General features: G+C 38.8%; 2 protein-coding genes across 2 annotated transcripts; both read right to left on the reverse strand.

Annotated features, from left to right (window-relative positions):
• Positions 1-4,097: 4,097 nt before the first annotated feature.
• Positions 4,098-6,847, reverse strand: MELLADRAFT_104028 (uncharacterized protein; the record flags this gene model as incomplete). The annotated part of the gene is made up of 5 exons (XM_007407302.1): positions 4,098-4,529; positions 4,874-5,197; positions 5,268-6,106; positions 6,166-6,411; positions 6,568-6,847. The coding sequence occupies 5 exons, from the start codon at positions 6,845-6,847 to the stop codon at positions 4,098-4,100; spliced, it is 2,121 nt and encodes a 706-aa protein (XP_007407364.1).
• Positions 6,848-10,684: 3,837 nt separating this feature from the next.
• MELLADRAFT_104029 (uncharacterized protein) lies at positions 10,685-11,384 on the reverse strand (the record flags this gene model as incomplete). Its single annotated transcript, XM_007407301.1, has 3 exons — positions 10,685-10,921; positions 11,064-11,149; positions 11,189-11,384. 3 exons carry the CDS (start codon positions 11,382-11,384, stop codon positions 10,685-10,687), a joined length of 519 nt encoding a protein of 172 aa, XP_007407363.1.
• Positions 11,385-14,005: the final 2,621 nt, after the last annotated feature.

A 14,005-nucleotide genomic window follows, 5' to 3' on the forward strand; every position in this document is an offset into this window, starting at 1 on the left:
AAATCGCACTTTCCGCGGAGTTTGGAGCTCACCCGGCGTCGGGCGCATTTTTGGTGTGCACTGTGTAGCTGACTAGCATATGGTCTCAAGCCCTGCGGAAGCTTGGTCTCATCTCGCAGTAGCGCTACCATATTTCCCATACGACAAAAGCTTTTCACAAGAGTCACTTCCATTTCACCTGTAGAAATTCTAATGTCAGTGAATAAACCAATCTACTCAATCAAAAATTGTGACTTTGACTTACCAAGATGATTATTATGTGCCGCTTTGAGGATTGATCCCATCAACCTCTCAAAGGGATATGGCCACCAAGATCGCACAGGTCCAAAGTTCTCAAGGCAGTCAGCAAGATGAATTGTCATGTCATGATTTGGGACCAGGGAACAGTGTGGAAAAAGCTTGAGGCATCCTTGAAGGTATGTTTGAAGATCAGCTCAATAATTTGAAATGCAATCAGAGGTCATGGATTGTTTGAGCGCCAGCTTTGTCAAGCATACTAAGTGAGAAAAGTTATGAAGTAAAGCTGCATTTGACTTGCTTGAACCAGTCCATCACACAGTCAAAACAAGAGGTAGCTGAACAGTCACCAGTGTTCTCCATTCATCTGCTTCCATCTTTTCATGACCTTGGTCACCAAGCTGCTTGAGAGGACGTGATATCCAAGTAGGTAAATGTACTCTAGGTAATAATTTGTTTATTGACTGAACCATATTCAGATCAAATACTACTTTGTTTTTGGGAGGGTGAGGATAGCTCCCATCCCAACCATAGTAAGAATCATCCATTGGGTCAAAGGAATCATCACCGGATGATGTGTCCACTCCTAATTGTGCCTCCACTATGGATATGCCAGCTTTGTCTTCAGGTTGATCATGAGTAGAACGCTGTCTGATTCATGTCTTCAAGCTTGCAACTAAATCCCAAATTTGGATTGCTGTCATTGGTTTTATAGGAGCGGTGTTGAGGATATCTTCAGACATTGCCCAAAATCGTGTCACATGGCAAGCAAGGAGACCTAGAATAATATCATGCATTGAGTCTATAACGTGATAATCTGTGACCTTCCAGTAGTCTAACTCTAGGATGACTGAATATCAAACATCATGTTCTTTGAAAATCTTTTCACGTTCTTTAGCTGTGGGTGCATCACGTGCAGCAGTTGCCCACAGTCTATGTTCCTGCAAAGTTTGTGGTATCCAAGTACTCTGATCAATATTATTGTTTCTGATCTAGGAAGGTAACAAAGCGAGCAGAACGCATCGGCACTGTGGCCTGCCAAACCAAGCGCTTGAGGACATGCTGGTAGATCTGCTATGAATGTTAATAATCCCACTCAAATTAGCCAGCCATCTGGGTAGCAAGGCGTTTTGGTTAAGAAAAGTCCTCTATGCCAAAGTTCTTTAAGATCAGCGATAACAGGCCCTAAAATCCAATTAAATCGCTCAAGTCCAGGCTTGTGAGGTCCAGGCGCAATTGCAGCAAGATATATATTAGCGTAGGGTAAGGTCAAGCGTATCATGATAATGAATGTATCTGTTGCTCTATGCCCCTTGGACTTGTTTCCATAAGGATTTATACTGTCAGTGTACATTGCAAATGTTATGTTTCTGGACTTTGATGTAAATTGAACACCATCTGGTCCACAAAATGTTTTCCAGATCTTTGTTTGATGGATGTCATTGATAGTTTCTTCTCTATTAAAAGGTTTTTGTGATTCTGAAAGTGACTTGTCAAGTTCCTCTCACTACAAGAAAGATAATTTTTTCTGGGCAGAAAATTAAATTATTGATACACAAAAATATTAAGAGGCCAGGAGGAGAGCAAAAAATGAATACAAATATGCATCTTGTTCCCTGCGTTGAGAACTTCACTCTGCATATTTTTCCGTATTTTTACAGTCCATATTGATAAGTGTACTAACAATAAACCTTCACAATCATCCAATTACAACTTGTAACAAGCACTGAAATTTGGCTCATTAGTGTTTAGAGAAACTTTTGATTTCTGAAAATACTCATAACTTTTTCCAAAACGCTCAATTTTGGGCGCATTGGTAAGCTGGAATTGTCCTCCAAATAGTTCATAATAGGACCACACAGCATGCTGGTCTGCTAAAAAAGATATCATCTTTTTTATACATTTGTACATACAGATCCATAGAATGATTGTCATACTAGCTACATAGTTTTGATCCCATGAAAGTTTGAGAGGAAGAGTTCAGCTTTCTAATGCACTTAAAATCAAGTGTTTTGAGGCAGATTTGACAAAGTTATAGGTGTTTTCAGAAATCAAAAGTTCCTCTAAACACTAATGAGCCAAATTTCAGTGCTTGTTACAGGTTGTAATTGGATGATTATGGAGGTTTATTGTTAGTACACTTATCAATACGGACTGTAAAAATATGGAAAAATATGAAGAGTGAAGCTCTCACCACAGGGAACAAGATGCATATTTTTATTTATTTTTTACCCTTCTTCTGGCCTCTCAATATTTTTGTGTATCAATAATTTAATTTTCTGCCCAGAAAATATTATATTTTGTGTAGTGTCTTTGATATGAGGTTGCGAGATCAGACTAGCACTGCCAGCATGGATGCCTCGGGTTGAGAAATCCGAGGCATCATCAGAGGCAAATCCTTGGACAGATCTTGTCCGAGGTTTTTGCCCGAGGTATTTTTTTGCCCTGAGAATTACCTCGGATCAAAACCTCAGGAAGCTTCTGTCCGAGGTTGTGCATCCGAGGATACCTTGGATTTTGTAATCCGAGGTAAATATGTTGGTGGTGTAACAATCCAAGTGATCAGCTCTTGAACAGCATACTTTTGGATTGGACGGCCATTTGATTGAAAGAGAGGTGTCAAGCAGATTTTTGGGCTTTCTGTCAATTGGCTGGGTGATTATTGTTGCATGGGTAGTTTGTTGTTCTGATCTATAAGCTCTAGAGTTGCTGGAACCTGATTGTGAAGAAAGCAACATATGGTGTAAGAGTAGTCTAACAGATAAAGCGCAAAACACTCTGGGCAACAGGTATAATATTCCAACAGAGGATCTATCTTCAACCATTGCATAACGGTTTGGATTGTGCTTGGCATTTGTTCTATTGCAAGCTGAGTTATGTATTTGATTCGCTGAGACACATCTTCAGGAGTAAAGCCGGCAAATGTTATATGGATTTCAATATTGTTTTTTGTGCTTGCAGAAGCCAGGATGATTTATTGAGTCAGGTATGATCAAAGATAGCCATACATGATGCAATCAAAGATGTGTGAAGAACAATTGGATTGTCCCCCTCCAGCGTATGAGCCATGAAATTTCCTGTGGGTTTGAAGAGAGGTGTATTAGTGTTACTTTGATCAAAATGAACTTGGATAAGCGGGATGGCACTTTCTTGGATCAAATTGAGTAATCAATCTCCATCCCATTATTCATATGGGAGCTAGCTTCCAAGTTGGAGCAAGTTGATGAGGAGGCTCCAGGTTGGTTAATCAAATTTGATTTCCTTTCTGGTGGCCATGGATTGTTGTCATTGGAATCTTCAGAATCATCAACAACCTTATCAAGTGCTTCAACAACTTTCAACTTTTGATCGTTCAACTGATGAGAAGTATAAGTATTGTGTGTGACTTGCAGGCCTTGGTGATTTCTTCTGTTATGAAAACGTGTTGATTTGATGCATTTCGATCAGAGACCAAGATCTGTCCGCATGATTTTGTTTGATGGAATGAGGATAGGCTAGATGTTGATCAAGACGTTCTGGGTTATGGAATGTGGTAGAGAAGGGGAGAGTGATCTTTAAGGCCAGAAATTGAAACTTCTAAAATAGGAGTTACAGAGCTGGATAGCAGAGGGGAAGAAAGCAGAAGAATTCCGGCTGCGGGGCAAATCCCAAAGATGGCAACTTGAGACTTTTGAAATATTGAAAATAAAACATGTTAGTATGTCATTTCATTGGTCTGCATTTTATGTACTCGGCCAAATCTTGGGGGCACCAGAATTGATTAGTGTGATTTACAAATAAATTCATACAGAGACCATGGATTGAGAACAAAAAGACAAAAAACATAGGAATTCAGAGAATTTTATTACAGATAACATCAATTATTTGCACGGTAAGAGTTTTTTTGCTATCATCTCCTTGACTGGACGTAAGATTGATTTATTGATGATTTTGATTTCAGCCTTCTCTGTTTCATCAAGCTGTTCATAATAGGCTTGAGATATGCAATCTTTGTGGATCTCATCAGGAGGAGCTAGATCACTGATGGGGTTACTAAAACTACGGTGGCGTATTCTAGCCTGAACTCCAGGAGATGTTTTTATGGGGTTGTTTCGCACTCTTGCTTCATCTATAGCTTTGAATATTGAATTTAACTGAGAGCTTCGCCATTGTATGATACAAACTTTACAATGCTTGCGACCTCCTTTGTCTTCATAGTCGGTCTCATCGTTGCTACAGCATTGCTCCACAACTTTGGAAAGAGTCCACAATGATTTGTGGGCCGTGACATAGGCAAGTCTGCCTTTCAAGACCTGGATTGACAGTGTAAGCAAAAACAAGTGTGTAAGCAAAGAAAATGTTGATAAGCTGATAGAAAAGATGGACTGAAGCCTCCCCTTATCTCGTGCTTTGAGTCCCTGGTTAGACCATTGACATTGTTCACGATAGCTATGTAAAACACGTTGAGATTTAGAATAAATGACAGACTTGAAAATCTGTGAACATAAACTCACTTTTGAAACCATGTCCCTTTAATGTGTTTTGTTGTCAAATCCAATATTTTCTTTGGATCAAGATCTTATGGAGAAGCTCCTGAATATTCACCGGATTGAACTAGTTTTATGAATATTGAAGTAGTCATGTTGAATAGAAACACATTTCCAGGACAGCCGAGCAACTCTGAATAATCTGGACAAAAGGACCGAACTCCAACTCTCTGCATAACATCCCACATAATTTGAAGGGACCTATGACTTGCTTTCTTCCCGCCTGGACCGCCTGGATAGGGGAAAATTGGATCCGCTGTTTGAGGAAAAGATGGTTGGTTGGATCCTGGATGTTTGTGTGCCTTGTTGAGCAATTCTTGAATTGATATATTTGCCATCCAGTCTCTTTTTTCAGCAGGAGTAGCGCCGTGAGGTACCATTTTATCTTCTTTCTTTGGCCCATGAAGTGTCCCGATCAGATTTTCTATCAAAACCTATTAGAAATGGGTTAGCGAAAAAGATCCTATCTTTGAAAATATCAGATTCTGAAACAAGCAGGCTGACTCTTATTTTGAAAGCTCTAGCAGGTTGAGAAGGACTGTCATCCACTGTTGAATCTCCAAAAGCCTGTCTCACAGGTTCCCTTTTGTTAGATCTTGTAGGTTCACGCTGTTTCAGTGATTCCTGTAGCAGGTCAGTAAATACATCAAACTTATTGCTCAAAGATGTGATTTGTTGCGCATTGTCAGTGGATAATGATCTTAAATCAACAATTTCAGATCTGAAATGCACAAATCCTAAAAGACTACTTGTAAAAGGCAAGCCAAGACCCTCACCAAACAGGTTCCCCGCATCCCACTCTTCTTCAATCCCATTGACAATAGGAGTACCATGATTTGAAGATAAACGATCACAACCTAGCATGCTTTGTTGCTCACAAAAACCTTCTTCATCTTTGCTCGGATGTTCTTGATTTTCAGCTCTAGATTTACCTTTCCTTCTTTTTAGACCAGGAAAAGAGACTGGCTCACTCTCTTCCTTGTCTTCTGAATCCGGAAATAATATTGAACCAGTAGTTGCTCTTCTAATTATAGGAGAAGTTTGGAAGTTTGGCGTTCCATGAAGATCCAAGGTATCTTCACTTGATTGCTGACTGGAGGGAAGGGAACTGTGTGTTTCTTCTTCTGGCAGCAGTAAATTGTTCTCTGAGTCAGAAGAATTTAGCTGAAACTTTTTGTTGCACATCCTTTTTCTTAAGGTTTTCCGCTTTTCAGAAGGGGTGTTGGTGTGCAGAGGTGGTTGATTAGTTTTGACTAAATCATCATCAGATTCATTGTTGTCGGTGGGAGAGTATTCAGGGCTTGCTGGGTCCTCATCACTTTTTTTGCTGGCTTTGTCTAAGTCTGATAATTGATGATTGATTTTTTTCACATAGGCAAAGTTGGAGGTGTTGGTAAATGACGTGGATTAGAAATTCGCAATCCCAATGGATTAGCAGTAGGGTGTGACAACTTCTTGCGCAGGCGGTTTGTACTGGCGGGCTTGGTTTTCGAACCAACTGAAGGTGAAGAATTTTTTTTGTTGTCCAAGATATTGTTACCCGAGCTACAAGCTGATCTCGGAACAGTGTGACAAGGTCCAAGTGATCCAGTGAGACGTTTTCCTTTCTTGGTCTCAGCCTCTGGAACATTGAATTCAGAATTTCGAGCTGAAAGTCTAGCAGAAGAACATCAAGTCCTCAGGGGTCCAGTTGAAGGGTCTAGCTGGACTTCATTTTCTGCGCCCACATCTGTGAAATGATCATGTTTCCAAAAATAATGATTTAGACAACCTGCCAATTTCAGAGGCACAGGGTGTTGCTTACTAGATGGTGATTCGTCAGTGGTGAAGGTGAATAGTTGACTGCTTCTAGGGACAGTTAATCCTCTTCTTGCACAAGTTTCTGTGTTCTCCGTAACATCTTGGTCTGGGCACTTAGTTTGGCTGTGTCTTGGGGGGCAATTCATTTGGTATCTCCTGTTGCACAGAGCAGCTTGCTTGCTTTCCTTTGAAAGACCATAGCAATTGTATAATTTTATAATGTCTTTGTCACCTTTTTGGTGTTTATCAATATCAAACCCAGCTTCAATTGATGTTGCCTTCATCTTGTTGACTTCTAAGCCATCTTTAAGGACAAGTCAGTTTGGGGAGCCTATGATTATCCAAGACTTAGTACACATGCCGCAGTTTGGAGAAGGAGAGGGACTTACGCCGGAGATTCTGGCAAATCCAGTGTTTTCCAGGGTACGTTTTGATCTTACTGATGACATTACCACGACTTTGTTAATTATGAATTTAAATGTGCAAGTTGTTTGATATGAAAGAGCAGAGACACATAAACAAGTCCAGATGGTCGGCTGAGATTACAAAGAAAAAGGCTCCACTCTATGAAGTCAAGTTACAGAAAAGTTGGGATTGATGAATGTAAAGTGTTGATAGCTCAGCTAGTCAATGAATTGAAATGTAGATTGGAAGATACAAAACACTGGATCTTACAGAGATAGTGTAGACGTATGGAGAAGGATGAGGCGCTCAAAAATAATTAAAAATAAGACAATGAATCAAAGCCAGTTTGATGTGAGGGTTGCGTACACAGTTTGGGAAAACAAGCAAAGAGAGGAGGATTTAAGTATATCAACGTTCATGAGGAACTTGTCCTAGCGATGAATTTTCAAAGTCTCCTCAGCCCCACTCAGGCTAGAGTTGAGTTGTTAAAAGGACTTTGTGCTCAAAGGCTTATTGGCAAGGGCTGGGGAAGGTGAAGTGAATCTGTGTTTTGATGAACCCCCAACAATGGGGAAAAAGTTGAGGAATCTTCCCTTTCTCAGTCTGAGCGAGCCTGGGTATGGAAAACTGGGGATTCCAAAGATCTTCAATGATCAGACAGGCTCAGTGATAATCTGAAAAATGGATCTAACAAGCCAAGCTCAAAGCAAGCCATCAAATTGATCATTGAAATCCAGAAGATCCCAGTTCAGTCAAGCCAGTTGGGCAGGGAGTAGCCGTCCAGGAACTGAATCAGAACCGGGGCAATGAATTTCTGCTTCATACGGAGTAGCTGTCCAGGAACTGAATCAAAACCGGGGTGATGAATGTCACTTGCCACAAACCTGTGGTGCTGTGTCGACTAATTGAATCCGTTTTTGAAACTCAGAAGATCCCGCTATCCAGTTCAGTCGAGCCAGTTGGTCAGAAAGTGGCCGCACAGGAACTGACCCAGAATTCAAAAATACTTGTATATTGACTACACCACAAACCCCCTTTTTGTTGAGAAACCGTTTCTGGGGGGTTTCAAAAAAAACCTGTGAAAACCTGTGATGTTTTTGGTTTGCCCCCTGATGTTTCTTGGTTTTGAAAAAGGTTGACTGGACACAGTTGCTCAACCATCAAAAAGACAGTTGACCAACTGCATCTGCTCAAGCCATTGGCCACCACATTTTCTTCTGTGTAGTGTCATTAGGTTTACGTCCCAGAGGATTATGAATTGGTTTTGGATCATCTTTTTAACCCAGGCACCCAGGTGTGGCCCACAGGCCTTATTGTAACATGACCAAAGGAAACCTTATCCCTTCAAGCCCTTTGTTTCTTGGCTCAACTCCTTGCCTTGAAATGTTACATTCTCATCAAGACTATTCATCAATTCTACTGGTCATCATCACTCAAACAACTTTGACTTCAACTTCAACCTTCATCATCAACACCATCAATCTTGTCACTGGAACATACAAATCAGACATTTTCATCAGACTCACTATTTCAATTGATCACATTGTCTTAATGGGATAACCCAACCTACCTTGATCTGATTTACTCCCTCCATCCCAGCGACTTCCTTCCCAGTGATGGAATTTATCTCAAACGAACGTTGACTGCGGCTGAGGATCAAAACGGCAGACAAGCTCAAAACTTCAGAATCAAAGTTCTTCAGGCGCTAGATCAAGATAATCTTCAACTTGCTTTAGAGGGAGTCAATTTCCATGTTGAAGAATATCTTGTGCTGGATCCTGCAGAACTTTACTAACTCAAGCGTCACAAGGATATTCTGGTTTCCAATGTATCAAAACATACAAAACACATCATGGACACCCAATGTGGTTACAACTTCTTTCAAAGAATCCTCTCACGCACCAGTGTCTCACCAAGTTCAACTCGCATGTTCACCAGTATGGCTGTCAAGGCAAAGCTTGTTATAGAGCTTGACGAAATCAACTTCAAAGCTGCTAGCCAGAAAGTAGGATTTCTAGGTGGAATTGTCAAGAAGCAAGCAAAAGTTTGGTCCTGATGGGGGAAGGCCAACCTGAATCGCACTCATTTTCCTGATTTATTTTTTCTGAACAGTGAGAGGGCGTGTCACTATCATGAGCAAACTTCCGGATCAACAGATACTGAGGCTCCACGTATAGCTAGTAGCTTTGTCACAAAATATTTCTACCGCTCAAGCAAGTGATGTGTCAACACCAATCCTCTTTGAGGATGTTCAACGGAATCCACGTTGTTGATCCTAATCCCCCAACTTACGGTGATGCTACTGATGACCTGTATGTTGGGTCTTTAATCTTATTCCCAGTTTCAATGGCTGAAGACTTCCTACCATGTGCCATCTTGTTTCCGGTAAAACCACATTCTTCCTACCATTGATGTATATATGATGGCTTGAGAAAGTGGAAGACAAAATCTTACTTGGCTTGTAAGAACTTCTTAAACTTTGTAGCCATCTGCTCCTCATATGTCTTGACATTCTGACGAACATATGTCTTCCACTTTGATTCGGACATCTTCTTATTCTTACCTTCAAGGAATGCAATTCTTCTGACTGGAGAGCTAGAAATCTGGCACAAAGATCCGAATCGTGTTATTTCACAACAGGTTGGATGTACTCTGTACTCTCTTACCCTCTGCGCTATACGATATGGAAGGAGTTCTTTGATGTATGACCTGTTTATTCGGGATGCATGAGCTTCAGTTTCTCATGATGTCCCTCTCTGAGAAGGGAAAATGACTTACTTGTGTGTCTTAGACCATTTCAACAACTCTGTCACATGTGGGAAAGTCCACTTCAATCCCAAAGTCTTTCATAATAAAGGAGCCTGATCTAACTTCACAATTTTTCTTTGAACCCTCTACTTGATATGGCTCTCCAGTCACCCGATCACACTGTGAAAATAATGTATTTTTCCAAGGTGAAAAATGATTGACATTAATGCACAAAATGATTAATAATGCAGAATTAATGCAGAAAAATGCAGAATTAATGCAGAAAAATGCAGAATTAATGCAGAATTAATGCATTTTTAATCATTTTGTGAAATAAATGTAATCATTTTTCACCTCGGAAAAATACATTATATTCACAGTGTCAATCAAATAAAACATCCCATATGAATAGTGTGTATAGTCGTGATCATCAGTATGCACTTGGTTGTTGAAACCATCACAGGTTACAACTAGATTTGTGGCAAACACCCTCCCATTAGGGGTTTGATTCCAGTCCAAGTGATCAAAGCCAGGAATGTTGGCCTTTGTAGGTAGGTTTATGTTGCCGTTAAAGGCTGATAGGCAGAGGGAGGAGAATTGGTTGGCCTAAAAGTCTTGAACCTTGCTAAATTCCTCCATTCGGCAACAATCTGCCACAATTTCTTCTTCTTTGTTGATGGAAAAGTTTCTGAGCGCATAAGGTCCCGTTAAGATTTCAATAAGTAATTCAGCCTCAGAGATGTCAAGTTTCATAAGGTAATCTGCTCACCAATACGTTTACCCGGATCCAAGGCACCTCGCCACCCGCAGCACCCCATCCACCCCCGCCATATGAGCACTAGGATGAATAGCTGTATTGACTTGTGGAGGGTGTTGGTCAATCTAGCTCTAGAATGTAAGTAAGGAGTGGAGATCCCAAATCTAAATCTTTCTCTCTCCTCATTTGACATTCTCTTGAGTTGGTTGCATCAAACTGCTATAACTAGGGATAAATCCTTTTCATTTACCACCACCGTAGTTCCAGACTTGATTTTGTAAACTTCTAAGTGATCTCCCTTGGCTCGATCCTTGGAACTCTGGCGAAAGATGAATTTCGCATCTCCAGGAACGCCTAGACGGTTAGCAAGCGAGGATATTGACTTGTTCTGTGCAGAAAGTGGAGATCCCATTTTATTTAATAGATGAATTGAGCTACAGCATAACAACTGATTGAGAAAGAGAAGATCTCTCAGTCAATCTGGATCAACGAAAGCCAAGGCTAAAAAAGTGAGAGCAGATCTGGTAAAAAAAACCCTCACAAGTTTTTAGGAAACCAATGTATAACTGAGAAAGCTTCTTGAAACTGACAACCAAATTCACAAACTTTCCACCGAGGGGTTCTAAGATAGCTTGTAACAGATAAATTCCTGACAAAATTTCAGTTGGAGAAGCCGCTGAAATTAGAAAGGTAGGAAGTCTCAATCAAGGCTTACCAACAAGAGAACTTATTGAGCTCAGTATACAATAGGTCTTTAAAATCAGTTCCAGGCCAGGAACAGCTTTTAACGAGGAGATGCAAAGACTGAACCGACTTGTCAGGGTAAAGCTCACAGCCCCTCTGTGATTTCCTGCTTTTCCCCACAGATCCTTTCTCATAATCCTCAGTTCCCGGCCAGGAACAAGCCACATAGCTTCTAGCCTCAGTTAGTGTGTTATGTGACAAATGCTCAACTCCCTGTCAAAAGAAAAATCAGTTCCTGGCCAGCAACATTGTTCTCTAATCATAAAATTCACGAGCCGATCCCTCAAGTGTGTGTTACTCAGTCATTCAGAAACCTTGATCATAGCGATGAGACTATGTTTTCATTCGATAGCATTCCTTCTGACGTCTAGAAGTTCTCACCAACTAAATCAGGCTCTGGATTTATTGTTTGATAGGCAAGTTGAAGTCTCTACTAAAGGAGTCCTTGCTAATATTGGGGGAATCAATGGAACTGTGAGCATCTTGTGGATCACTTGAGGGCACTGATTGGACGTTGAAAAAACAACTCATGTTTGGCTGATAAGAAAAGCTATTAAGATGGAATTAAAAACTAAAGGTTCATCAGTTTGGACATCTGAAATAGCAGTAAGAGAAAGACTTACTTCGTGAAAAAGAAGTGGAGAGGATTTTGATACTTTTTGGTTTTTGATTTGTCTTACTATTTGTATTTAACTTGCGTCTACTATCCCTTTTGATTACAGATACATTTTACAACTTGAAGGTAAGCCACTCACCCCTCATACCACACCTATTAGAAACAAAAAAAACATGACAGTTTTTTTCATAAATTATTTTATCAATTCTCTTACCCCAATCTTTCTATTATTTAACTAATGTTTTATAACCTTCTTTTTTCAATTTTGATAGATAAAACTTTTGATGGAAGTATGGTATGGGAAAAAGGTTTTGGTGGAGGATATACAAGGTCCATTAAAAACTCCACAAGTAAGTTTTCTCACATATACAAAATATTTTATGAACCTTTTTTCTTTTAAACCAAGTTCTTATTCATAAATTATATTTCATCAAAACTAATCTAAGATCTTCTTAATTTTTTTCTTTTTGAATAAAAAATAGTTAATGATACATTTGAAAAATGAACTTTATAAATTCTTTCTAAGATTTTTCTTTCAATTACATGATTAAAGATAGTATTTGCAGATAATTACTCCTAGATCCCAAAATAACAAATGTGTATGTATTTGTGATTTTTGTTTTGTCAATTACATTTTAATTTTCTTATAAACTGAAGTTTTAGTTCATATAAAGTTAAAGTGTTATATGAACTTATATACCTATGAACCTACTCACATATCTAAAATGCAATCTTCTACTAATTTGTTAACGTGTGTGTGTTTCAATTCTATTATAAATGAATTCTGTTAATTGCTTTTATACGTTTTTTAAGAGAAAGTATACCTAGTTGCAGTGAGAAGTTTAAATGACACATGAATTTTTGAAAGCTTAAATGAATTTGTGAAAAGTGATGCAAAAAAATGTTGTTTGATTTTGTGAAGTTTTGATCATCTTTTTGAAGAGTTGAGTTGAAAAATCGTTAAAACTTCTTCACTTGATTATAATTGATGTATATGAGGTTGAATACCTTTCAGGTTTTTGAACACTTTTCAAGATCAAAATTTCCTCAGGCTCTTCCTTAATTGATAGAAAAAATTAGGAAACATGCAAGATATTTCAATCAAGACATGAAAAATTGTTCACCTCATTACATATCTGTGAATGAAGTTTGAAAGGATAGCTTGGAAGTTTACTTTAGAAAAGATTTGCTCTATAAATCTCTCAAGTATTACTATCAAGCACATCAAGACCATAAAGTACGTAGATATGTAATATAATTGATGATGACCAACCCTTTTCACAGCTAAGGAAATATGTATAAGCTTAACTTATAATAAGCCTGTTTTAGCCAGCGTGTTTGGGGCCAGGCGTGTGTTCAGGATAAAAATTTCTCTTAGATTCCAAGTTCTTCAATCCAAATCCACAGATACAAAGATTCTTTTTGTTAAATATTTTTGATAACCAAAGAAATTTATATAATTGACAAGATGTATTTTTAGAAAGAAAAACATTGATATATTGATTGATGTAAGTTGTTGATTATATTAACTCTTTGAACAAATAAATTTAGACTGATTGAGAATATGTCTTTGATTTATGAGGTGAGTTTGATATGATTCAAGATCATTTTAGGAAAGTTGTAGATTTCTTTGGTGTTCTTTGCTCTGATGGTGTTGATGATTTGTACGGTTTTGGTAAGTAAACTATATCTCAATTATTGATATTCAGTAGTATTAAAGTCTTAGCTAGTAATAGTTACATAGGAATGTTTTAGGGTTTGATCTGGCGCACAACTTTTTTGATCATTACTTTCATGGGAGATCAGTCTTTTTATAATTCTTATTGATTCATTCCAATTACATGATTTTTTTTCACAAAGGTGACTTTTAACAGAACCAACTGGTTTACATCTAGTTTATCGTGGTAATTTTGTGGTTTGATCCTTCCCAGAAAATACATTTGATTTTGGAAAAACCAGGCTTCTGCCTTCTGATAGGTCTCCAGCCTCAAGGAACCAGTGTGAGAGATAGTCAAAACAAAGATTTTTGGAAATATTGTACCAAGTAATTTCAGGTCTTATAAAGTGGCCTGCATCATCAAAGAGACCATCCATCAGCCGCATAAGCATCTGATTGCTATGTTTGAAGATAGGCTCTTTCACTTGCAAGTCTGGTTTTTGCTTGAAAAGCCA

Source organism: Melampsora larici-populina (genome assembly GCF_000204055.1).
Source record: "Melampsora larici-populina 98AG31 unplaced genomic scaffold MELLAscaffold_8, whole genome shotgun sequence".
NCBI classification, from domain to species: domain Eukaryota; kingdom Fungi; phylum Basidiomycota; class Pucciniomycetes; order Pucciniales; family Melampsoraceae; genus Melampsora; species Melampsora laricis-populina.